At 50.6% G+C, this 26,638-nt stretch overlaps 1 protein-coding gene across 4 annotated transcripts in view; it reads left to right on the top strand.

The window, feature by feature from the left end:
- Positions 1–26,638, top strand: part of SLC6A6 (solute carrier family 6 member 6) — an 83,155-nt gene that overhangs the window by 26,875 nt on the left and 29,642 nt on the right. For all 4 annotated transcript variants that reach the window (XM_006907172.3, XM_025043608.1, XM_015585811.2 and 1 more), the window contains 3 exons: positions 13,687–13,929; positions 15,721–15,855; positions 16,996–17,230. In XM_006907172.3, coding sequence (XP_006907234.1) covers positions 13,701–13,929; positions 15,721–15,855; positions 16,996–17,230 — 599 coding nt within the window. In that variant the 5' untranslated portion in view covers positions 13,687–13,700. The remainder of the gene's footprint in view (positions 1–13,686; positions 13,930–15,720; positions 15,856–16,995; positions 17,231–26,638) is intronic.

Raw genomic sequence — 26,638 nt, 5'->3', positions numbered from 1 at the left:
ACTGTGGAAGAGGAGAGGAAGTTGGAATAGAAGGGAAGAGGCAGGGGTGTTAGGGTGATGGCTTTCATCCCAAATATGGCTGACTTGCATTCGAATCCCGGTCTTGGCTATGTGAGATGCCCAGTAGGTCTGGCATTGCCCAGCAGGGCCTTGGCTGTGAGTCCAGGCTGTCACTGGTCTCAGGGAGCGTGTGAGTGATTTTGGCCATCATCTTGATATCTGACACTTTGTCCAGGTGCCATTCTAAGTGGTCTATACATATTAGCTCATTTAGTCTCAACAACCCTCAGAGGTAGGTACTATTACTATCCTCATTCTATATTTGATGAAACTGGGGCACAGAGAGGTTTGTCTTCTGCTGGGGAGGTTGCCTTAGCAGAGAGAGAGAGAGAGAGAGAGAGAGAGTCTGTGTTGGTGTGTGTCTGTGTGTGTGCCTCCAAATTGTTGGGGTCTCTCAGCCAGCTGATCTAAAGCACAGCCCAAAGAGAGTCAAGCCTTGCCTTGGTCAAGCAGTGGTCACTGGCAGAGCTGGGGACTCACCAGGGCCTCCTGGAACCTTTCTTGCTGTTCTTGTGTTTGGGGAGTTGGCATTTTAGGGACAAGTGTTTCTCTTTTTGGGTAGTCCCCACCTGCTACCCCTACTTTAGGGAACAGGTGACCCCCCTCCTGCTGGAGTGACAGCCAGGAAGGTCACAAGTTCCAGGCTATATGCTCTATGCCTTGTCCCTGTCTTTGGAGACTCTGCCTGAGGCCTGTTGCGCTGGACTCCGCCTCACCAGGCTTTGGGGCCAGGTCCAGGCTTGCTTTGTGCACCTGCCTGGGTGGGGACATCTCTGCTGCTTGTGCCCCCAGGATCCCACATTCTCCATTCAGCTGCCTGCCCCAGAGCCCCAGGTAGCCCACCTGCCCTCCCTCATCTGTTATTTCTCAAACTCCTTTTTTACTTGATCAAGCAGATAAAAGGAGTGTTGCCTTTGTCCTGGCTTCAAATTCTGGCTCTGTCACTCTCCCACTGGGTAACTCTGAGCTAGGTCCTATCCCCTCTGAGCCTCAGTTTTCTCATCTGTAAACTGGAGACGACAGTGCCCACCCCCAGGGAGACTGTAAGGAGCATCGACAGGAGGGAGCAGGAGAACCAATGGCAAACTTTCGAGTCTGCACAAAGGATTATTGGGGCAGGCCCTGGACCTACTGGGGCTGGTGGAAGTGAGACCCATCTGCGCGCAGCCCCCTCGCTGCTCAGAGCCTGGCGGGGAGACTGTCCACATGGGCACACACATGCACGCTCATGCGCATTGTTATCAGCTAACAGTAGTCTTTTTATTGGTTGATTTCGTTTTATGTTTTACCAAGCGTCTCCAATTCATTGGCACCACTGTTGCCAACCTCGCCTGATTCTAGGATTTACTTGAGAGGCTGGTTTAATAGCCTTGAAGGCTCAGAGTCCATAGATCCGGGGCAGGGTAAGGCGCCTGCATTATCAACCAGAGTTCCAGATGATGCTGAGGATCTTGGTCATCTACCAGCTCTGCCCAAGAGCCCAGTAACTTCAGCAAGGGATGGTTTTCCAGATTATGGGGCCCGTTTTACAGATAAAGGAACTGAGGTTTTCCAAGGAGAACTTGACACTTTGTCCAGAGTCATACAGTTCTGAGCAAGAGCCTAGCATGTGGTGAATAGTGGAAGGATGCGGGCCAGAGACGGGTAGAGAATGGGGTGGGAAGAAAGGGCTTCCTGGAGGAGGCCAAACTTGGGCCAGGTCTTCAAGGTGGGTGGGATCCACCTAAACATAAAAGAACCCACAAACAAAGCATAGGGCTGAATGGGGTAATGCTGGAGAGAACAAGGAGGCTCTAGGACTCATGCAGGAAAACAGGAAAAATAAAGTGACAGAGACTAAGGACAGGGCCAGAAAAGCGTAATGAGCTTTGGATTCCAGGGAAAATTGAGAGATTCTCCGAGCAGTTGGGAGCCACCGCTAGTTCTTGAGCTGAGGGTGACATGGTGGGGAGTGGGGATGGCTGGAAACAAGCTTGGCAGAGTTCAGGGCACACCTCTGCAGAGTTTCCAGTGGTTGGGGAGGCCTTCTATTGGGATGCTGCATGCGTGACAAACCGTAAGGACGCAGCGCCGTACCCCCAACACGGCACTCTTAGCAGACATTATCGAAGACATTAAGGAGAATTGCAATAAACGGTTAAGGGAGATGGAGGCTGGGGATTTCCCTGGGAGATGGTCTGCACATGTAGGACATATCTGTCCTCCCGCGAGCCCACTCCGACTCCTGCGTGTATTTTAATGCTGAGTTTTTCTTCTAGCCAAGCAGTATCTGCTGTTAGGCACCATCTTGTAGTCCGGAAGTCACCACTGCCGCTGCACGGGCATCTACCGACCTGATGGAATTCGATATGAATTCGGTCTACCCAGGTTTGGAACAAGAGCTTTACTTTCAGCCTGTGGAGCCCACTGTATTCCACTGGTTTGGGGGCATCAGGAGTGTCCCCACCTTGGACCACCTTCTTGCAGCCTCAGTTTCCCTTCAGCGAGATGAGATCCCCGCAGCTCTGGTGGTCCATCTGTGAAAGAGGCCGTTGTGTCTTGTCATTGCTCTGCTGTGGGTCCCGGGCCTCAGTGTCCTCATCTAGAAAGTGGGCTTGCATTTGCATATACCCAAACCTCTAAGGACCCGTTTTTAGTTTTTGGGTTTTGTGCAGGATCCAGCAGCCTCTTCTAGCACCAGGCAAACCTCCAGGGGACTGGGGAGAATTTACTTCTGTCATTTTCGGAAGGTGCTCAGGGAACGTGTTGTTTCATGAGAATTGGTTTCCTAAAGCTCGGGGGCTCATCTCTCCAAAAAGGTCAGAGCTTTGTAGAGTTTTGACCACGTCGGGGGGAACTGTGCTTAAATGCTGGGAACACATCCCCTCTCTCTAGAAGAGGGAATTTAGGGCACATTCTTCCTCTGTCGACAGCCCTGCCTGTGTCCTAAATGTCTGTCATCGCTCTAGCACCCTAATTGAGGCGCCCTCATAGCTTACAAGGTAGAAGATATTTATTCTTACACTGAGTGTCGCCAGAGTCCTGAGCCCGAAATGTTCACAGTGTCAGGCCCTATTAGAAAGCAGGCCCTGGGTGACAGAGGAGCAAGCGGACAATTACAGCATGGGCTGATGAGCGTGGTGTGGCCCCTGGAGCCCAAGCATGGCACTAGGGAGTCCTTGGGGCCTTTGTCCTGGGATATTGCCTATTGGTTACTTGGCAAACAGTGTGCCAGATTAAGGGAACGGCATGAGCCGAGGTGTGGTTTAGTAGCTTCTGGGGATCTCGGGTGGGCTCTAGATGGTGGTAGACACCTGAAGCTTGCCTTCCAGGTAAGTGGAACAAGAGTCTAGACAATAAGCCCCTTGGCTCTGAAACACGGGCACAGGCGGCAGACATTGCTTATCTATCTTCTGTCTTGCTAAATCCTAGGCTATTTCATTCTGGAGGCACCAAACTCTCCTTGAGCCAAATTTCTAAGTGAGGGCGAGGTAAGGGTGGAGCTAGGAAGGAAGACGAAGGACCTTGCTAGTTGTCAAGAAACCTGTTTAAAAGAGGAACAGTGAGAACAAGGAGCTTGTTTACAAACATGTACCAAGCTAGGAGTTTTCACACACTGTAGATGGGATTTTATGCCCACCTCACAGAGAGTCACACTGAGTCTGAGAGAGGCGACTTGCCCAAGGCCCCAGAGCAAAGAGTGCCCTGGCTGGTTTCCAGGGAGCTGTGACTTCTTGGAGTGCTCCGGTGACAGAGTTGGGAGTGGCTGGGCTCTGAGCAGGCACTGGGCCATAGGCATGCCATTAGCTGGCCTTGTCACCCAAGGCCTGTCTCTCTCCAGTTTCTATAGAGTGAGGGCGGGGCTGCTCTGTTTGCTTTTCACAGCCAGTGAGAAGGAGGGTGGCTTTAAGGTTCTTACTGCTTAAAAGGGGAAGTTTGAGGAAATGGAAACCAACCCTTTCTTTTTTCTCATGTCTCTTTTTTTGTGTGGCCTCCAGAAATAATCCTGGGCTCTGCAGAGCCTGCCTCAGGATTGTGGTTGACCCCACCCCTCCCACCCCCACTTCCGGCAAAACCAGGCTGAGGGCCGGGGTGGTGGGGAAGCTGACAGGGAGAAGAGTGACAGGCTTGTGGCTGGTGAGTCAGTGCCTAGAGGCCGTTGCCTGCTGACTCACTGCCCTGTGCCTGCAAACAGGCCCCTGAGTGCCCAGTAGACATCATGGCGGCCCTCCTCCGGCTCCCTAATCCTCCCCTTTAGCTAAGCTTTGGATACAGCGGTCTATGCTGGAAATCTACTAAGTGGCATTTGGGTTCTGAGCCCCTTCAGACAGGATCTGAGAGGTGACTTCCTCCGGAGTCTAGGGCCAGCCAGGCTGCTGGGCCCAGCCTGAGGGCATCATGAGACCTGCTCTTTGAAGCAGCTCTCATTCCCCCTTGACCCAAAAGCATGCTCCTGTCCTCTTTCTGAACTTGTAGAATAATTTCTGTTACTCTGACAAAACGAGCCACTCCTCGCTGCCTCTGTACATTAGCACCTTGAGGGCATGAAGGTGACCCCACGCACCCTACAGTGGGCCTGGGCCAGCAGTGCAGTGTGTGCTCAGTCGACATAGGACAGTTGGGGCTTTTGTCTCGACCAACTCCAGGTGAACAAGGGCCGCCCAGTATGGGGAAGTAACTTGTCTGAGACTGAATAGCATCAAAGGCTGACCCTGTTCTTTCTGAACCCACGGGCCTCACCCATGGAGGGGTGAGGGATCTAGACTTGGTGTACAAGAACATTTTCTTCTCTGTGTCACCGGTGTGGTGGCTCTTGGCCAACAGAAAGGATTTTCGGCCACACATCTTTGGCTGGTCTTTGCAGCTGCCTTCAGCCCATCCTACAGAGACCCAGCTCATGAGGAGGAGGCTGGGTGCCTCCAGCATGTCAGGGGTAAGGACTCAGGCAATACAGGCCCCCACTAGAAAGTCCTCACTAGCAAGTGCTTACATGGGAGAGCCCCCCATGGGCCTGCAAAGCCCCTCCCAGAGTGGGAGGGGATGCCTGGCTAGGTCATTGGTGATAAGCAGGGGCTTTAAGCCGACAGGCTGAGCCTTCAGTTGAGCAGCAAAAGCCAGATTCTATCCCTGGCCTCCATGCCCTGTTTCCTTTCCAGGTTACCCTGGTCATCCTCCCTTGCCCTCCGTCCCACACTGGCCTTCCTTCTACCTTTACCATGCCCAGTGTGGCCCTCTTTGCACACACTGTTCCCTACTCTGAGAAGGCCATTCCCCCAGATGTTTGCCATGCAGATCTCAGCTTCAGTGTGGTTAAAAGCACAGACTCTGGAGTGGACCCTGGAGCAATTGTCTAGGTTTGAATGAATCCCAGCTGTGTGACTTTTGGGCAAGTGGCTTCACCTCTCTGGGCCTCATTCCTTCATTCGGGCTGCTGAGAGGAATAGATGAGTTGGTGCCTGAAAGAGCTTAGTGTGGGGCCTGCCCAGAGCCAGTGAGTGTCTGCCATTATGAAACATCACCTTCTCAGAGGAGGTCTCTGACTCCCCATGCCCTCATCACCTGTACCTCCTCCTGCTTGGTTCTCCGTGCTGGCCCCAGTCAAAACTATTAATTCATTAATGTGTTTAGTGTCTGTCTCCTCTTCTGGAATGTCAGTTCCTCAGGGCTCACATCCATGCCCTCAGTTTCTGGAGCTATGCCTAGCACCTCGTAGTGTAGGTTGTCAGTAAATGTTTATCCAGCAATCAGTGCTTGCCAAAGCTATCCTTGCTCTGTTTTATCCCTGGGCATCTGAGATGCGAAGGGGAAGTACTTGGCCTGCGTGACCCAGTGGAATCGAACTAGACCCAGCTTTTTGTCTCCTGGTCCTGTCTCCTGACTCCACGACCTGCTCTCAGCTCGTGCCTGGGGCCCCTCTGTTTTGGGCATGGCCTGTGCCCAGCTTGCCTTCACCTGGAAGCGCCCAACCAACCTGACCCCGCCCCCCTCCACCCCTCCCCAGGCCCAGCTCTACTACAGGGGAGCCTCCTCCAGCTTTTTTCCCTCTCCTGGCCCCCTGCAGTTTGCTCGTCCTCTTTTTTGATTCATCTCTGCTGGCCACGTGTGGTCTCTGGGCTTTGGGTCAGGGCCTGCCACTTCCAAAAGGATAAGAAAAATATTTGGACCCAGTCCGCAGATCTTTTCCCTGCAAGTGTTTTTGTGAGGGGGAGAAAACAAGGTGGCTGTACGTTGGGCCCTCATCCTGCCTACCCCTCAACCGATGTTGTCCCAGACGCCAGTTCTTTGCAAAACCTGTCCACCTTCACCCACTTTTTCCTTTGCGAACTGCAGACCAAGAAGAAGTATGACCTGCTCTAGTGGGTCCCTGTTTAGAGGTCACCTTGCCCCTCAGGTAGTATGGAGTCAGGATCTGGGTGCAAATCCTGGTCCGCCACCTTGTGGCTGTGTGGCCTGGGCCAGATCCTCCCCTTCTCTGAGCCTCAGCTTCCTGATCTGTGAAATGGGAGGCTCTATGAGGCTTGGGGAGAAGTAAATACTTCTGTAGGTTGAAGGTTGAACCTGAGCCAGGCAGGTGCTCTGAGTGGAGGCGGATCTCTGAAGGCAGTCTTGAACTTTTGTTGGGTGGGGGGTTGCAATTAGATCAGGAGAAGGGAGGACCTTGCCCACGAACACGGAGCCCCAGGTAGATAATAAGCCCTGTTCCCCCGGGATGTCATGCTGAAAACAATTCCCTTAACAAAATTCACTTTCACTAGGACCAGAATACTGTTGCTCATTGTTTCGGCTTTGTTCCGGGCCAAACAATGCCAGGCTTCCTGGATGACCTCACTGGGGTGAGCCGTTGGGCCTTTGAGGCTGGGCTGGTCAGCATGTCCAGGCGAGCCCATCCTGCCCTTTTCTGTGGCCACCTTGGGTGAACTGGGTCAATGATACGACAAAAGGGGGCAAACTGTGTTTGTGTTTGGCACACACAGTGTTTTAGAAATAGGAAAATGTGTATGCCCCATACATCTCAGATTTCAGCCTCTCTTGAGAAATTGGAGGACACGGCCCCAGCAGGCCCTAATCGCAGTAGCTAGAGCTAAGGAGAGCTGCTGGTGGCTGGAACCTGGGCTCCCTTTGGCCGCAGTCCCTACTTTTCCCTGTTGTCTCACTACTGTACTCCTGTCCTTTGCCTGCCAGACCCCTGGAGGCTTTTGCGCTTTGAGGCCTTTGAGCTTGTCACGTGTGACTTAGCCTGAGTTAGGAATAGATAAACAAGATAGGATACAGGCCACATGACTCAATCAAATGATTAAATCTTTTAAAGGTGTACCTTTTTAGGAAAAAAGGAAAAAGACCTTTTTTTGATTAATTTCTACTTTCTTTTCAATAACAGCTACCTTAGGTAGAGGGTGAAATAGTGTTCTTAACACAACTCACCTTTTTTTGGCCGGGGGCGGGGGGGGGGGGGGTTGCTTAATTGTTAACCGCTTCCTCGGCTGAATGGATGGTACGGAAGGACTGTGCCCATGGCAGACATTACTAATTGACCCCAGACCTCCTCCTCACTGAGCCTGTCCCTTGCCTGGAATATGTGGCAACAGTGCTCACAGGAGCCCCTTCAAATAGAGAAGTCTGGGAGACTCTTCCTGTTTGCTAGAGGAAGCCTTTGGATGGACCACAGCGCCATCTATCCTGCCCTAATCCATGTGCCTTCATCTGTCCGCCCAGCTCATCCCTGTGGCCCTGGGTGCTGACTGCTCCCCAGGTCCCCAGGCCCTGCCCCGTCTGTCATATGGCCCCTCACTTCCCTGTTTGCCTTCGCCTACTTCCCTAATTTGTCAGCCCAGACCAGTGGCTCGAAGTTGTCTTAAAGGCGCCAGACCTTATTTCACTTTGTGACATTGCTAAAGTAAGTGATCCCAAACAGCCAAGTGGTTAAGAACATGGAATTTAGAGGCCAAAACAGATCTGGGAGCCATTCGATGCTCCAGCGGCCTTTTACTTGCTGTGCGACCCTGGGCAAGTGACTTCACCTCTCTGTGCCTCATTGGCAAAATGGAGATGGTAACAACTCAATGGAAGGGCTAAGAAAATGCTTGCAAAACCTTAGCACGGTGCTGAATAAATGTGCGTGCGGTCAGTGCCCAATAAATGTAGCTTTCGTTCTTTCTTCTTTTTTTTTTAAATACTCAGCATATAATGTCTGCCACATAATATAATAAAATCCCAATGTGGTCAGCTATTTTCTTCAATAATAGCTAATATTTATTAATCACTTAGTATGTACCAGGCTCAGTGCTGAACATTTTATAGGTATCATCCTATTTAATCCCTGTGAGGTGAATTTTATTGTTTACTCCCATTTTTTTTTTTTAACCAGGGAGGAAACTGAGGCACAGAGAGGGTTTTTACTTGCTTTGGGTCACACAGCATAGTCAAGTAGGCTCAGAACACTGGCTCTGGAGTGGATGGGGAGACAGAAAAGGGCAGACGAGGGGTCTAGACATGTGCTTCATTCTACAGCCAGCCCAACAGGCTGGGGGCCATTCAGGCTTCTGGTTTCCTCACCTGTAAAATGGGTCTGTCCTCGGGTCTCCTCCAGCCCCAGTCCTGGGACGCTGGGAACCATGTGCCTAATTTCCAGAGGTTTGCTGAGAAACGATAACTGTCAGGTCTATCTTAGAGGCCTGCTGTGTGGTAGGCCCTTTTGGAGTCGGGGGAGTATTCTAAGGAGGAAACAGAAGGAATATCTGACCTCTTATTAAAAACATGGTAGAAACTCTTGAGTGGTTAAGTCAGTTACGACGAGAGATTTAAGTCATTGTTCTCTATCAGAGAGCTGTGTGGGAAGCTTGAGAATGTTCAGGTTCTGCAGGGGAGGCTGAGGCAAAGAATCTCTCAGCAGCTGGGCAGCTTGCCGTGGAAATAAAGGCAAGGGCCTGGTTTTCCCAAAGCCTTGGACTGAAGTGGCAGATGCTGGGGGAGGCAGCCGCAGTAGCATCCGCAGCTCAATTCAAGGCTTAGCTGGCTATCCTGTGGGCACCTGGGGCCAAAACAGGTGGGATGGCCCAGGAGGCAGGCAGGACGCCTGGTCTCCAGCCCTGCACTGCTCCTCCTACTGTACCTCTGAAGTCCTTTTCTCATATCCTCAGTGTCCCCATCTGAAAAAAGTACAGAGGACTCCTCCTCTCTGAGCTTTGCTCCAGTGCCTTAGGCCTTCGGCAAACTGAGGCGGAAATTCTGACTGCAGTCTCCTTCCCTGCTTGAGCCTCAACTTCCTTGTCTGTAAAACTTAAAAGTCCTTCTACAAGAAAGGTCTTTGAAGAGCAAATAGAAAACTGTTTGCAGATACCTCAGCACAGAGCGAGTACTGATAATTTTCAATTGGGAGGAAGCAAAGGAACATCTCCTAAATCTGTGGCATCACTGGCACCAGGTCGAGTCTGTCCGTGTACGTGCCAAAGCTGACAAGGTGATCTGCATTGTACATCAACCTTTAGGCACAGCGGTTCTGGTCTCGGTCCCTGGAACAGAGACAAGGAGTGTTTCAGCTGGGCAAGGAGGGCGCCTTCCTCCTGGAGCCTCTGTATCGGAGCCGAGTCTAATCACCTGTAGCTGTAATAACCAAGAGGAAGCTCTTAAAATGGGGAATTATGTATCACTGTTGCTACAAAATAGCCCTGGGCCCGGAGCCAAGGAAAACAGCTCTCAGGAGAGGCCAGCAAGGGAGCAGGCTGCTGGGACACCTGTGGAGGGAGCTTGTTCCTAAGCGCTGACTAAACCACGAGCAGGCTGTTGCGGGTGACGGGTGAGAATTAGTGGGCCTCATCAAGTGTCGTCTTGCGATCAGGATGGGCTGGCAGAGGGACAGCAGAAGCAGAGCCAAGAATTTGGGGACGTTATAGTCGCCGTTACTACCAGCTTCATAATCTTGGGAGTGTCCCTTGGCCTCTTTGGGCCTTGCTGATTTCACCCTGAGTAGGACTAAGGCCTTGTATATACCCCAAGGTCAGATTGGACTTGATAATAATTATAGCAGTAATAACAACAGTAATATTAGCAGCTACTTTTTAAGGAGTACTTGCCACATGCCAAATACTGTTCTAAGCACTTTCCATGCACCTCTTTCATTCAGTCCTCACAACATCCCTATGAGGTGGGCACAGTTATCCCCACTGTACGGATGAGGAAACTGAGGACCAGAGAGGTTGAGTAACTTGCTTGAGGTCACCCAGTCAAGAAGTGGCTGTCAGCTTCTAGGCCAGGGCTCATGCTTTGCTTCCTGCAGGGGCCAGGCTGCCACCAGAGGGCCCGGAGCAGCCATGCTAGGAGCCTGAGCCTGAGCCTGAGCCTGAGCCTGAGCCTGAGCCTGAGGGACGGACAAACTAAAGCAGTTCTATGGGGCCAGTGTCCCAAGGAGAAGGGGCCTGTGCCGGGGGCCCTAGTAGGCCATGGAGAGAAGCTGGCGTTTTCTTCTAGGAGTGATAGAGGACTGGGTAGGAGAGCGTTATGATCTGAGTATATTTTATAAGTTGCCTCTAGCTGCTGTGTTGAAAATAGATGGGGGTATGTGTGGGCAGAGTAGCAGCAGGCAGGCCTGTGAGGAGGCTGCCTCTGATGCTAGTGCAAGGGCTGTTGGGGCCCGGAGCACGGTTGTTACCATGGCGATGGAGAGACGTAAGTGGATGCCAGGAATGTATGGGAGGCATAATCCACCGTCTTGCTGCTGTAGGCTTCTACAGACAGGGCTGGTCAGATACTCCAGAGGGCCTTGGAATGAGCCCCTTGAGAAAGAGTCAGGGTGGCTGCATCTGGATGTGACCTCATGCAGGCATGAGTGAGCATTGGATTGGGCTATGGAGGATGGCTTGGCCTGAAGGAGCCAGAGGCAGCATTGTTGGCTACGTGTTCTTGAAGGGCAGGTGGGCTTCTGATTGCAGTAGCTGCAGGTATGGGACAGATGATGGTGATGGAGGAATGCATCTCTGGATATACCCTGGGAATGAGGAGCTGGGAGACCTCCACCACACCAGGCACATGACAGGCCCCGGTTCTGCCCCATTCAGGCCCTGCCTCCATCCTGGCTTGGCCACGGGGATCGGAAAGATGGAGTCTTGCATGCGGAGAGGGGGCTTCATCTTGTAGGAAACCAGAGCTTGGAACATAGGAGGTCTCAGGGAACACTTCCCCTGTGTTTCTAGAGGGTTCTCTGAGCACCAGTGTGGCAAGTAGGTCTGAGGGCCCAGAGGGCAGAGCCAGGACTCTCAGGGTAGTCATGGAGAAGCAGACCCCAGGTCCTAGTGGGGAGGAACTTTGGCCAGTCCCAGCTGCCTATGTGAGCAGAAGCTGGCCACCCCGCCTCCGTCTGGCTGACCTTGTGAAGTGCCTTCCAGCCCTGAGATCCAAGGAGAGCCCGAAAGGGCGGAACCAACCCTTCTGGGTGAGGAGGCTCAGGGGTCATTCCTTGAAAAACATCTTCACTAGGAGGGAATTGAGTCCCACATCCTCCAATTATGCTCCCATCCAGCCAGCCCACAATGGGCTGCTCAGATAACCATCGGGGGCTGCACAAATTAACGCTGGAACAATGCTGGCTGCTCGGGCTATTTTTACAGTAGCCATACGCCCGGCTGAACCCCCACGTCGCCCCGAGGGAGCAGGGCAAAGAAAGGCCATGCGGATGCCGCCACCAGTCTGTGCTCCAGGAGACAGAGGAAGGGCTCAGTGAGCCGCCCACCGGCTCCAGGAAGCCTTTTCTTGGTCTGCTCACCACCAGATAGGAAAACAATTGGGGTCCCCCACCCCAAGCCGGGGAGAGGAAAGAGGCGTGGGGGAAACAGGGGTTCTGTTGTGCTTTTGTGCCTCTGCTCTTCAGAGCACAGCCCCTGTGGGCCCAGCTGCTGGGGCCAGACCAACACGTCCCCTCTCCACACCCCAGGTCTTCAGGCCGCCCCCACCTTGCTCTGCCTTATACCGCTTTCTGGGCCCGGTGGCACGGAAAGCAGGGCTCTGAGGTAGAGTGGCTCGTCGAGTCCCGTGATTGGGAAGTGGCCGAGCCGGAGTTTAGCGCGAGCTGCTTGCAGATCCCACTCTGGGAACTATCTACCCAACAGTTCTTGCCTGATGACCTACAGTGCACCAGGCTCTGGGCACACAGCGGTGAACGAGATAGGTCCGTGTCCCCATGGAGGTGCTATTCTAGCAGAGGAGGAGAGCATCGACAAGGAGGCAAGGGCGTGGGTAAGACATTTTCATGCAGTGCCAAGAACTTGGACAAAACAGACTCAGAAGCCCACTAGAGATGTCCAGTGGTGAGCTGGCCCATTGACAGGGCCGCTTCTGGTCCAGCCGATGGTCGCTGAAAGGAATGTGAGCCAAAAATAACCGACCTTCCAGTTTTTCAAGAGCACCTAGAAATCTTGACTTTCTCTGAAATCTGATATTTCAGTGTTGGCCACAAATTTGGATCATGAAGACAAACAAGTTGTGTCCCAGGCTGCTTGCTTATGAGTTGGTCACCTTTGCCGTCATCTCTTTTATCCTGCAGATGGAGAAACAGAGGGGCGGGGAGGCCTGCTAGCTCTGGTCCCCCAGCTCATCTGTGTTCCGTTATGTGAGGGTAAACCCTTGAAAGGCATATTCTCCTTCTTGGCTGGGACTCATGATGCCCTTGCCCTCAAGGCCAAACTACTAGGGAGAATGAGGACTTAGGGACCCAAGGAGGTACAGAAAGAAGGGGCTACACCCTGGCTGGTGGCAAATGTCCTCCAGAATGGGGTCCAAGGAGGGGTGGGCTAAGAGTAACCATGAACAGCTCCTGGGCGCTTAGGAATTTCACCACCTTGGGGCCTCCCATTGCCAAACCCAACAGGAAGTCAGAGGACAAGAGATCCTGGATAATACAGGGGTCAGAGCAAGCCAGAGAATGGATAGAGATGGGTGGACAAACAGATTAACTGGCTTTCTTACATAATCCTTGCCAGTGCAAGTTATTTTTTGTGCTATAGAGATATGACTACTTAATGAATTGCAAGTATAATTCACAAACATCCATTTTCTATACTTTGATGGAAACGCCATTATCAAATATTGTTTCCATTTCAGCTGAAACCCCATTCCTCGTTTGTTTCATGTTTATCCATTCTTTACACAGGAACAGGCACTTCCTGTGCGCCAGGCACTGAGCTGAAGCTCAAGTGGAATGGGAGCTATCATTTTCTATGCAAATCTGAAATTTGGAAATAGTATCTGTTCGTTTCTAGAAAATTCAGGCAGGTGTTATTTGGAAGGTGCCTTAGAACTGCCTGGAGTGTGTCATATTTTGTGGAGACGATGCCAGGGCCGGCTTCATGCCTGGCAGGTGTCAGATGAGACATGACATTTGAGGACGACAAACATGGGGCCCCAGTGCTTCTGTTCAGCAGTTGCCTGAGGAATGGGACCCGTCAATTTCTGAATCATTAGGTCCCTCATCACCTAGATAGAGGTCTGAATCACTCAGGATGTTGTCAGATCAGTGGACAGATGAGAGGATGGCAAGTCCTCTGCCAAAGGCCTGGGTGAGTCAGAGCCAGACTGTAGGTGAGAAGGAAGAAGTTGCGTTGAAGTCTCAGAGGCTGTCCCTGACTAACCGTGCATTGGGTTCTGTTTTGTCCCCCGTAGAAAACGAGGAAGAGATGGCCACCAAGGAGAAGCTGCAGTGTCTAAAAGACTTCCACAAGGACATCCTGAAGCCATCTCCGGGAAAGAGCCCGGGCACAAGGCCTGAGGATGAGGCTGAGGGGAAGCCCCCGCAGAGGGAGAAGTGGTCCAGCAAGATCGACTTTTTGCTCTCCGTGGCTGGCGGTTTTGTTGGCTTGGGCAACGTCTGGCGTTTTCCGTACCTCTGCTACAAAAATGGTGGAGGTGAGTCTAGGCTGGGCAGAATGAGGCATTGGAGAAGGGTAGGGCCAGAGTGTGGGGTGGCCTCTCGTCTCCTGCTTTCCCTAGTCCTCACCTTGACCTCCCTCCGTCAGCCTGCTGCATCCCCACCCTAGCCCCTCCCCACCCTCCCACCTCAGAGGCAGGAGAGGAGCATAACCGGGAATCAGGTGGTGTTCTCTCTTACTGTGTTACCTTGAGCCAGATCCCTTACCTTCTCTTTATCCTTCAGTTTGCCATCTCTGAAGAGGGGCGACGAGGCCAGGCCCATGCTTCCCAAACCTCAGACACCCACAGGCTCCCTTCATGAATTCCCTCGTGTCTACATGCCTCTTGACTCCACCTTACTTTGTCTTTCCTAACATTTGCTTCGGCTTGCCTAACTTAAAGCAAGTGTAGTTAAAAAACAAGCTTTGTTTCCCCCACAAATGGGAAACCAGTATCATTTGCCACAATGAAAAGGTATTCAGGAAAAAAATACGGTGAAGAGATTTTTTATTTTTCTTTTTTATTTAAGAAGTTTTTTCAGTTTTATTCATATAATTGATGTATCACCTCGTATTAGTTTCAGGTGTACAGCATAATGATTTGACGTATGTATATATTGCTAAAAGATCACCACGATTTAAGTTTAGTTAACATATATCACCTCGCAGGTAACACATTTTTTTTTTCTTGTCATGAAAACTTTAAAAATTCCTTTCTTAGCAACTTTCAAACATAATAGTATTATGAACTGTAGTCGCCATGCTGTATACTTCACCCCCAGAATTTATTTATCTAATAACTGGAAGTTTGTACTTTTGACCACTTTCACCCATTGAAGATATTTTTTAAATGTAAGGTTTCTATTTGTCTGGTTGGTTCATTTGTTGGTTGGTTCGGGTTTTGGGGTTTGGGTTTTTTTTAAGTGCTGAAGGCTCTGAGCTAGAATCCTCTGCTATGGGAGGTGTTCGGGTCGGGCAGCACGTGCTAGGGACTTCCTTGCTGTGCTGTAAGAGGGGCTGGAGGAGAACTGGGTAGGGAGATCTGCCCATAACTGAGGGCTTATCTGTCAGCAGAAAAGGGCATACTGCATATCACCAACGTTAGGAGAAACACCTTTCAGGAAATTCTGCCTTAGAGCCTGTTTTCTTAACCTTTTGAGGTCTCAGGCACCTTCAAGATGCCGATGAGTGTCCTAGACATTCCGCAGAGCAAAACACGTACACATAGACCCAAGCTGTCCACAGTTTCAAGGGGTTTATGGGCCCACTAAAGCCATTAGGAACCAGGTAGGAACCCTTGGCCAGATACTTTGTTCCTCACTCCTCCCCTGGCAGCCACCCCCAGCTAGAGATGCCCCTCTTTTGCATCTCATCACTGCACCCTTCCTAGCTAGTTCTTCTCAGCTTCCCGCCCCAAGCAGGCCTGGGGACAGGTAGGTGAAGGCTTCAACGAGGTCAGTCTTAAGTGTTAAGCAGTCCTTGTTCAGGTGGACGGTGTGGGGCAGGCAGGCCGGCTGTCGGCACAGCTTAACCAAAGGCTCAGAGGCCGAAAGCCTCTGGTAGATTTGAAGGTGACCAGGCACACTGCAAAGGCGATGCCAGCTGGGCAGGTGGTTAGGGCCTAGAAAATTTTCAACCAGGTCCAAGAATTTGGCCTTTACCCATCTTGTCCCTCACTCATTTTCTTTGATTCCATTGGCTGGGAGGGCTTGGGAATAAGCAGCACCTGCAGCCTCCACTCCTGTGACAGCCACAGCCTGACCCTCACCCCACTCTGCTCTCTTCACAGGTGCATTTCTCATACCATATTTTATTTTCCTATTTGGAGGTGGCCTGCCTGTGTTTTTCCTAGAGGTAATCATAGGCCAGTACACCTCTGAAGGGGGCATCACCTGCTGGGAAAAGATCTGCCCCTTGTTTTCTGGTAAGTATGGGACAAAGATCACCCAGGGTCTGGTGTTCATTGGTTCAGCAAATTTTTACTGAGCACCTGCCAGTTACATTGACACCTCATGCAAGTTACTTGGCACTCTCTCTGCCTGACAGAACATAGCAGCCAGCAAATGATACATGTGATGCTGCTGCTCATAGTAACTGTTCAATACATACTAGCTGTTCCCATCTCTCTGGGTAGTTGAAGGATAGAGAAGCTAGCATCTGCTTCACAGTATAGTGCAGAAGATAAGCACTCAAATTTAAGAGACTTTCTTTCTGGACTTGAATCCCCATTCCTCTTCTTGCTAACTCTTGTGACATTGGGAAAGTCATTTAATCTCTTTGCGCCTGTATTTCCTCATCTATAAAATGGAAACAATATGCTTACTTCACAGAGTTACTATGAAGACAAAATGACGTAGTCATGTCAAAGTGTATACATAGGTAGCCCAAAATTAAAAGTAGCTTTCTTTATTATTATTATAACGTTTAGTTCTATGTCTAGTACCTAGTATGTGTTCATAAGATAATACTGTTATGATTATAATTGGCAAGGAAGGGAGGATGTGTGTCTATTTATTCAGTCATCCATATTTATCTATCCATCCATCCAATCTTTCTTTATTATTTAGGCTATCCATCCATTCATCTATCCGTCCATCCATCATCCATCTATCTACCCATCAACTCATTCATCCATCCATTAATCTTCCAACCAATCACCAGCCATTCATCCATCCAACAAATCAAATGTCCATTCATCAATCCAACATCAATCCTACCCATTCAGCTATCTATCGGTCCATCTAACCATTCATTTCACCATTTATCCATCTACTCATCCATTCATTGATCTGTCCCTCTCCATGCATATTTTTATCCATCCAACCATCCCATCTATCTAACGATCCATTCTTTCACCTATCCATGCATCCATCCATCCATCCATCCATCCATCCATCCATCCATCCATCCAGTCATCCATTCATCCTACAAATATTCGTTGGTCACTGTTAAAGGGCCTCCTCTGGCCTTAGGCCATGGGATGCCATTTTTTTCCGTTTGAGTATGTGGACATGGTGGGTCTGGCCTCCCTCCTGATGCTTATCTCGCTTGCCCACACCCGCAGGCATTGGCTATGCCTCCATCGTGATCGTGTCCCTCCTGAATATATACTACATCATCATCTTGGCCTGGGCCACATACTACCTGTTCCAGTCTTTCCAGTCGGAGCTGCCCTGGGCGCACTGCAACCACACCTGGAACACACCCTATTGCTTGGAGGACACTATGCGCAAGAATAAGAGCCTGTGGTTAACCCTCAACACCAGCAACTTTACCTCCCCTGTCATCGAGTTCTGGGAGTAAGGCTGGCCTCACTAACGAAGTAGGGAGGGTGTGGGTGGGGGCAGAGAGGACAACCCACTTCCTCATCTCCGACAGGGGACAGGGATGTCGGAGTCACTATCCTGGGGTAGGGTAAGGGTGGGGGGAAGGTAGGAGCAGATTTGGAGTTAAATCTATGCCATCTATGCCTTTGGTCTCAGACAGGCCTGGAATCGAATCCCAGTACTGCCATTTTATTGGCTATTTAACCTTCGGCAAGTCTCTGCCCCGTTCTGAGCCTCAGTTTCTTTAACTGTCAGAGGGGAATGAATCACTCCTATACCCATGGGATCTCTATGAGAATTATTTCCCAAAGGCAAGTATATGTACTTATATTGTCTGAAAATGATATAGTTTCTTAATGTATTGTAGAACAAATATAGTTAGCACGTCAAACCTGTTATTGCACAGAGAAAAATGCATATATGAAGCTGAAGTAGTTACTCAACTGAAAAGGTGAGTAGATAGAGTGAAAATGTGTCAGTTAGCTTTTGCTATGTAACAACCATCCCCAAACTCAGTGGCTTTAAGCAATAACCATTTCTTTAGCTCAAGGTTCTGCTAATTGGCAGTTTGGGCTGAGCTTGGCTGGGCAGTTCTTCTGGTCTTCGCTGAGCTCCCTCATAAAAAGGTCAGCTGTAGGGCATCAAGGCAGCTCTTCTAACGATTGGCTGGCTACTGGATGAGTTGCCAGGCTCCATATGGTCTCATCACCCAGCAAGCTAGCCTAGGCTTATTTACAGATAGCTTGACATTTCAAAACAACAAAGGGGAAAGTCCCACTGCAGGAGCACTTTCAAGCCTCTATTTGCATCATTTTTGTTAATGTCCCATTGGCCAAAGAAAGCCACAAGACTAACCCAGACTGAGGAGGTGGGAAAAGAGGTTCTGTCTCTTTATGAGAGGAGTGGAGAATTATGGGCATTTTTACAGTTTGCCACAATATAGTCAATAACTACAGGAGTCTACACATAGAACAAACAAGAAATGTGGAGGGGCTTGAAGTTTGGGTACTTCTTAGCTGATATATGGGGACATCCTTCTAATATGATGCTTGGAGGTCAATCAAAAATATATTAATGCGTTGTTTTCCTTGTTCTTCATGAGCTATTAAATGTGGGGCTCAGCACTTGGGTGTGGCCCCCTTGATCTGGAAATAACTGAGATAGGGCCTTGCATGGATCTTGAGAGCCAGGGGCAGGGAATGCTGTTAAGGAAGCCGATAGCCGCTAATCATCATGAGATGATACTCCCTCTCTTTTGTGTGTGGCTTTGCTGTTTCCAAGATGTCTCCTCCCCGCCTCTTAGAACCTGGCCCAGGAACAAGCCCACAGAAGAGAGAATTGCCTGCTTGTTGGTCCCAGCCATGCTCTGGGGCTGGAGCTGGGAAATCATAGGCAAGGTTAGTCAGCCCTCACTCTGGTGGTGCATGTCCCTGTCATGACACGTGGATCTTTCAGTATATGCTCCCAGGTCCCTGGGGCTACTTAGACTGGGCCTGGGCCTCTTTATGTGTATATATTTTCCACTTGCAGACAAAGAAGGCATTACAAGCACATTCACCACTCCCTCAGCTCCCCACCCTCTGAAGAGCTGAGTTTACAGACAAAGACATCCGGACACTTCATTCTTCTTGTTTGAATGGGTCCTGAGACCATAGCCCTGTTCGCTCTCTGCTGTTCCTGGCACAGCCTAGTCACCCAGAACCTGCCCAATCCAGGACACTGGCACTCAACCAGCCACTCAGACGTACCTGCTGGGGCCTTGTTGCCTTGGGTTTGGATTGACTGCCTGGGTTTGAACCCTTGCTCTGCCACTTCTAACCCAGGCAGGTGCCTTCACCTCTCTGGGCCTCAGTGTCCTCACCTGTACCTGGAGAGATCATAGCATTGCCCTCCCAGGGTTGTAAAGCTACCCTAAGTTAAGGTAATTGTGCATGGCCAACCCTGAGAACCTGCGTGATAAATATGGACCATTGTTATTTATTTAGTGTCCTCATAGTGGATAAATCTGCTCCCCAGGGGCATTTGGAACTTTAAGTGATAAGGCCTTCAAAAGGACTAAGAATGGCCCCCTCTCATATGCCCATATGGTCCCCCCTATTGCGAAGGAGCTGGCCTCTTTGTTTGTCTCCCTGCCATTATAGGTCTGAGGGCTCTTGAGGGGGAAGCTCAGGTGAGGGATGAGGTCCTCAGGGTGTCTAGTCCTCACGCATGCTTCTCCCCTGCCTGTCCTCCAGACTGAGCCCTATATTAGGGGATTCTAGGTCTCCTGCCTGCCAGAATCTCCATTCTGAGCGCCCCAGCTCCCTTTCCTGGCCCAGAATGACATTCAGATAGTGTTTATCTTTGCAAATTTCCGGGCCCGGCAGGCACCTTCCCAAGCCTTACATGATCCAGATGGACTTGCTCCATCTGAAGAGTGCTGGCCCTCTGCCTGACGCTCGCTTCCCATTCCAGCCTTCGCACTGCCTCCTCCTGGGTTTTAGCAGAGCTTTGTGAGACCACCTGAACATCCACAAATAACTTGCCTTCTTTCTAGAACCCTGTGGAGGACTGGGGTCCACAGAGGAGGAGCCTGGAAAGTGGGCTTAGGCAAGAGGACCAGGCCTGCCACCTATGTGAGCAGAGAGACTGAGGCCAATGAGCTGGGCCAGGGGCTTCAGGTCAGTGCAGCCCTGGGCCAGGCTGTGGGTGAGAAGGGCCCAACCACCTGCCTTCAAGAGCCTTCCCTTCTCTTGGGCATGAAAGAGGGAAAAGGAAGAGAAATAATAAGGATGACTGACTCACACGAGCATTGTGCCAGGGTCTTGCCTCCAGTCTTTCATTTCATCTTTGCAGAGCCCCTTTAAATAGGGAAAATATCTAGGAATCATATGTAGGGATTCACAGGTCCAATTTACAGGTCCTCTTGGCTGTCCCTTTAAAGTATATCCAGAGCCTGATTGATTACTCCCCCCACTTACACTGCAACCCCCCCTCCTCCTCACCTTGGGACCCCCATCATAACTCTCCCAGACCCCAGCACTGGCCTCTCACTGCTCTCCCTGTAAGCCCTTGCATCTCTGCAATCAATTGTGAATCCAAACATGTCATTTCTCAGCTTAGAATCCTCTCCTGGCTTTTCCCATGCTGTGATCTTACGCAGCCAGAGAGGATTTTAAGTGTTTTAGTACAATAAGTGCTCACTGAGAGCTGACTCTTATTAATTTCATGTCTGCATCCACTTGACTGTGTAGCATGGAGCAGCAAGTCACTGGCTCTCTCTGGCCTTGTTTCCCCGTCTACAGATGGAGGAGCCATATGAGCTGGGCTTTGAGGGATGAGTAAGAGCTCACTAGGCTGAAAGGAAGAGAGAAAAGACATTCTGGGCAGAAGGAACATCCCATGCATCCTGAAAGCATGAGTATTTGGGAACAACAAGTCATTGGTTTGGCCAGAGCATAGGACATATGGGGCCAGGGAGAAGGATCAAGGCCTCAAATATTAGGCTAAGTTTGAGCTTTGTTCTCTTGAAGGGGAACCATAGAAGTACACAAGAAGGGGAGTGACGTGATTAGATCTGTTTTCTGGATGCTGCTCATGGAACAACACACTGGTGGGAGAGAGGCTGGGACATGTGTTAAGCACTAACTGTACACAGGGCCTCAGAGGGCTCAGCCGTCAGTGGGTCTGGGTTCCCTCGCAGTGAAACTTAGCTTATATGATTTTACATGGAAATAGCCACCAGCTTTGCAGCCATTAGCTCCAGAGTTTCCACTGAGAAAGGCTCCCTGTGACATTATTGAGGTATCACAGCTACAGAGCGGTGAGGATCTCTCAAAGGCTGGAGTCCAGGCCCCTTGAAGGAAATCCCAAACCCAGCCATGGTTTCCCTTCACTTCTCTTACTTGCACCAGATACGTGGGTCCCTGAGCTGTCTTTTCCTTCGGCAAATGATGCTGATGGGTGCTCAAGAGCTCCCTGGAATCAAGATAACGAGGCACCGTGGGAGGTGAGACTTTCACTTGGCCCTGGACGGGAAAAGACCTCGTTGATCACCCCTGTCCTGCTCATTTTACGAGAGGAGATTACACTAGAGAGCAGTGAGTGATGCTCCTATCCCTCAGAGTGGGGAGACTGACCCTGGCTCCTCCATGTCCCAGCTGCATGACCTCGAGACAGTCACCTCATCTCTCCAAACCTCAGAGATAGCATGATCCCAACACCTTAGAGCCTGGCTCGAGTGTTCAAAAGCTAAGACAGGGCCACTGTGCATGGCTTATTAGGTAGGACACTGGGGAACAGAGAGGTTAAGTGACTTGCCCGAGATTACATAAGCAGCTAGACATAGCAAAGTTCCCAGCCCTGACCTCAGACACTGGACGCCACCTCCAGTGTCTGTGTCCCCACCAACTGTAAGTCCAGGGCAAGTCCATGGTCACAGGTAACATCGTACCATGTGTATGTGACCCTACTCTCAGGTTATGCATGGGGTCTTCTCTTGGCCTGGATCCCCCATGCCCACCCCGTCTACAATGCTAAAGTGCCATTCTCAATGGGGGCCGGTGAGATGCCCCTTACCAGGTCCCCATGAAAGCCACCTGGGCCCCGGAGACAATCATTACATCCTAGCTTTATAATTTAAGTTGCTCTGTGATGGGGAAGCAGAACTGCTGCGCCTGGTCAACTTTGTCCTGCTCTGGGGTCACCTCTGTCCCGAGGGTCCTACTTCACCCCCAGCCCTGGAAGACAGGCAGGGCCAGATCTGGCCAAATGCCCTCCATCAGGCTGGAGCCATGCTTTCCTCCTCAGTTCCTCTAGAGCCCCCTGGGAGCTCAGCACGTATCATTAGACTTTATTAGAATCAAAGAAATGAGTCATATTTGCAAACAAGCCCCACTCAGCCAATCTTCCCCTGCAGCTGTCGGAAGGGGGAGGCGGGGGAGAAAGGCTTGTGCGGCCCATGCTCAGGGCGGACGGGCTCTTTTATAATTGTTGCTTCTACCAGTCTCCAGGGAAGAGCCATCGCCAATAAATGGCTGGCCGACAGTCAAAAGGAAACGATTTGGCCCACTCGGAGGACGTATTTACATCTCTGAGTGCTGGCTGGACGGCAGCAGGGTGGCCGACTGAAAACAGACGTCCAGGCAATTCTTTTTTTGGATCCCACCCTGGAATGAATCATTACTGTTCTTGGACAAGAATGCAGCTCACCTCTGCATCTCCTCTGTCTGTAAGAGAGATGCAGGGAAGTTTGGGATGCTGGAGGCCCTTGGGCAGTGTAGGGCAGTGTAGGACCCGGCACATGGGTGGCTGGTCCCCAAGGTGGTATCGGAAAAAAGGAACCAGGCCCAGGCCCAGAGTTGATTTTTATCTAGGTAATTTTAGGTGAATTCCCGAACCTCTCTGAGCCTCAGTTTCCCCATCAACCAAATGGGTATAATTGATTTACTCAACTAATGTCTATTGAGCACCTACTATGTGCCAGGCACTGCTCTGGATCCAGCAATGATCAAGAGAGCCACAGGTCTTGCCTCCTTGGAGATGTCATTTTAGTAGAACAAATGGACTTTAAATAGATAACACGAATAAAATTATAATAGAAAAACGATGATAAGTGACGGAAAATAAAGCCAGGGCAGAGGAAGGAGAATGACCAGGGATGCTTTTTATATAGGCTGCCCTGGTGAAGTGGCTTTTGAACAGAGACCTAAAGGAGAGGTGGCATGTCATGTAATGAGTAGCTGAGGGAACAGTCAGTTCCAAGATCCTGAAGCAAGAGCCTGTTCCGCCTATTCTGGGAACATTCCAGAAGCCAGCATGGCTAAAGGAGGAAGTGAAAGGGCCATATGGGAGATGAGGTTCGAGATGGGACGACCCACTGCACATACAGCTTGTCCTGGACGTATCTTATTTACACCTGTGGTCCTGGCATCATTGTTAATAGGCACCACCCTCATTCTTTAAGGTCTCTGAATCTGAGTGATAGAGTATTTTGTCACATATTCGGGGAGGCAAAAAGGAGTAGGGCCAATCAAAAGGGCCTCGTTGGCCAGGTATGCGGGAGCCATGGGAGGATGTAGAGCAGAGAAGGGGGTGATCTGACATGGGTATTCACAGATTAATGAGAACAGACTGGGGACAGAAAGACCAGTGAGGAGGCTGCTGAAATAACCCTGGGAAGCAGCGGGGGCCCAGGTAGTGGTGGTGGCAGTCCTGGGGAGATGTGGCCAGATTTGGGGAAACTTGTGCAGTTTCCTGGCACCGATGAGTGGTAGTACATCGTGGCAGTGTCTTTGGGGCACAGCACTCCCATGTGGCGCAGGGGGAAAGCCCAGTAGATTCTAGTCTGCTGAGGCCATGGGGGCCAAGGGACTTGTGGAAGGTCCTTCAAAATGGGTCCCCTCAAAAAGGGATTCAGATGGACCCACACACTCTGGCCTCCACAGCTACCCTTGTGATGTCCTTGGAAAGAATGTCGGTCATTTTGGCCCCAAGCCCACATCAGGCTTTGTTATGACAACCCTGATTGATGAGACATATTCATTCCATTCCTAGAATGTCAGCATGGCCCATTACGAACATTTTCTAGAATTTAAAATAATGTGTGTAAAGGCGATATGTACACATTAAAAACATTTGATAATGAAAAAATGAGTCCCCCTCCCCTGCATCCCCACCACCGAGTCCCCCTCCCCTTCGGCAGCGACAAAACCAACGTCTTGTATGCCCTGCCAAAAATAGTCTGTGCATGTTCAAGCACAGTGTGCATCCATCCCTTTTTACACAATAGGGAGCATGCCATTTGCGCTGTTCCTTGCCTTGCTTTGTTCATTTATTTATCTCCAGGATGGATTTCCTTTATCGGTATGCAGGGAGCTTTCCCGCTTCGCATTTCACTGTGTCTTCTCCGTGCCTACTTAGCCCCTATCGATGGCCATTTGGGTGGTTTCCAGTCTTTTGCTCCTACAGAGAGCGTTGTGGGGTAGACCCTGCCTTTGACCATGCATGCGAGTGTAATTGTAGGGGAGAATCTTGGGAATGGAATTGTTAGGTCAAAGAAAACGTGCCTTAAAATGTCCCTGGAGATGTTGCAAGGAGATGGCCACCAGTAACAGAGAAGCAAATTAGGACTCAGTTTCCTTGTTGTGGCCTCCATAACTGGTCAGTTGCCCAGGCCAAGCCAATGTGACAGCCTCTCATCTGTAGTGGGCACCACTGGTTTGCCCAGCACGATGGTGGTAGAAGGCAGAAAAATGTCAGTGAACTGACTGCAGGCTTGGTGCTGTCAGAATCCCCGCCCCGGGGTTTTAAGCTTCTTGGCCAACTTGTCCTTAAGAAGGAAAGAAAGATTGTCTTATGACTGGGTATCTCCTCAGCATTAGCTGAGAACCTACTGTGTGCCTGCCTGTGAGATTCTTGTCCTTGGGATGTCTAGAGTCTGATAGACAAGCCAGATGTGTCACCCAATGGTGTGAGAGGACAGCCAGGGACTCTACAGTTAGTCATCTGTGGAGCATCGGGGAAAGCTTCTCTGGAAGCACAAGGACGTGTACTTGGCATTGGAGAGGGTGCAAAGGTGTGGAGGTGGAAAAGTGCTCTCCCTGACACTGCCCATTCACAAGGAAGCTTTGGGCCGCTGCCCAGCATGCTCTAGTCCGTCACTGAAGGCGCCAAGCTCTAGAAGCTGCACAGGGAAGGGCTTTTTGTTCTAAAGCTGGTGCAGCCGCCAGATCCACATGCTTGGCAGGGCCTCAGCCAGGATGCAGTTGGCTGCCAGCCCTGCCTTATGGGGATGTCCGTGTCCCCCTGCCCCAAGGCTCCAGGTGACCCTGGCCTGGGCCCGTAGCAGGGACTGGAGACAGTCTTTTTAAGGTTTAGTCTGTATTTTCTCTGTGAATCAGAGAAGCAGTTAGGTGGAGTCCAGAAGGCACTGGCTTTTGGACTAAGATGGGCCTGGATGTAGAGTGGCAGCTCTGTCTTCTGCTGTCTGTGCATCTGTGGGTAGTTTGATCCTTCAAGCTTCATTTTCCCCATCTTTAAAATGGGACAAACAACTACTAGTCCTTGGATCAAATGAGATAAGTTGAAAAACATCGTTGGTGTCATCATGAGCACACATCGTCCTAGGTGCCAGTGGGGAGCCCATTGATGTTGGGGTGACCAGCAAGAAAAGACTGAGGTTTGTTAGTGGAAATATTTCATGGATCTAGAGTGACATGCAAACTTGCTGTTCACTCCAGTTGAGTCCTTTCATTCATTCACTCGGCAGGTATATCTTGAGGTCCTACTATGTGCCACGTGATGTTCTAGGTACTAGGAGCACAGTAATGAACAAAAGAAAGGCCTTGCTTGAATGCCAGTGAGATAGGAATCTTGGATTGAATCAAGGTCCTCATGTCGCAGCTTCTCTGGGGAAAAAAAAAAAAGGAGAAGCAATGGAAAAGTTTCCTGACCCAGTGGGCATTCTGAGTCCCAGAGCCCTGACCATGGGTAACGCCCCACAACTGGCTGAGAGCTCGGGATGGTCTGGGAGACTTTCCCAGCAGCATCCTGGGCTGTTCATGTTTTACAGACGAGAAAACTGAAGCATGAGTCACACTCTTCTCTCTGTCTATTCTGCTCTGCTCAAGAGTGTGGCCTTCAGATAGGGAGGGGACTTTCGTTAGAAGGAAATCCAGCTTCTCCCAGGGGAGCATGAGCACCTTGTTTCCCATGGTCTGCAGCCTGGTGATTCGGTGGGCAGGTGACCCTGATGGACTAGTGGGCAAGGTCAATGTCCCTTTGCTCAGTGTGGCTGCCCCTTGGTCATGGCCACGTCAAGCAGAGCCCTGGGACAATGGGACCTGTTTCTGGGCATTAAGTTGCATGGTCTTCTCGGCCGTCAGCACCCCATGCTGCCTTACACTGACATCTGCCCCTCAGGAGTGTGTCTGAGAGTAGGTGCTTGTATGCGTCGGCAAGGTTCTCGGACTGCTATGCCCCGTGCTGATTGTTCTTCAAACAGTCTACCTGCCCTCCTTCTGAGACCTTCACAGCCCTAGAAGGGAAGAGGGGAACCAGCACTGCTTAGGTGCCAGGAGCTGCTCTGGGCCTCTCTTGTGATGATGTTAGCATCACAAGGCTAACATCTCAGGGCTTCTTGAGGGCTGGCTACAACCCCAGACCCTGTACTTAGTGTGGGTTTTCTCCTAACAACGAATCAGTGTAAGGAAGTGGTGGGTGTTCTACCACCACAGACAGAACACTGCCCCCTTGAGGCTTACATTTTAGTGAGAGATCCAGATAAGAAATGGTTGGCTAAAATAAAAGCGGCATGGGACATTTTAGGGCGACGGTAGCTATTCTCATTTCATAGATGAGGGGACTAAGGTCGGGGGGGGGGGGTTGGGTAACTAGCCCAAC

This window comes from Pteropus alecto, unplaced genomic scaffold (assembly GCF_000325575.1).
Source record: "Pteropus alecto unplaced genomic scaffold, ASM32557v1 scaffold92, whole genome shotgun sequence".
NCBI lineage: Eukaryota > Metazoa > Chordata > Mammalia > Chiroptera > Pteropodidae > Pteropus > Pteropus alecto.
Note: the sequence above shows the minus strand (reverse complement) of the source record. Positions and strands in the feature narration are given on the sequence as shown.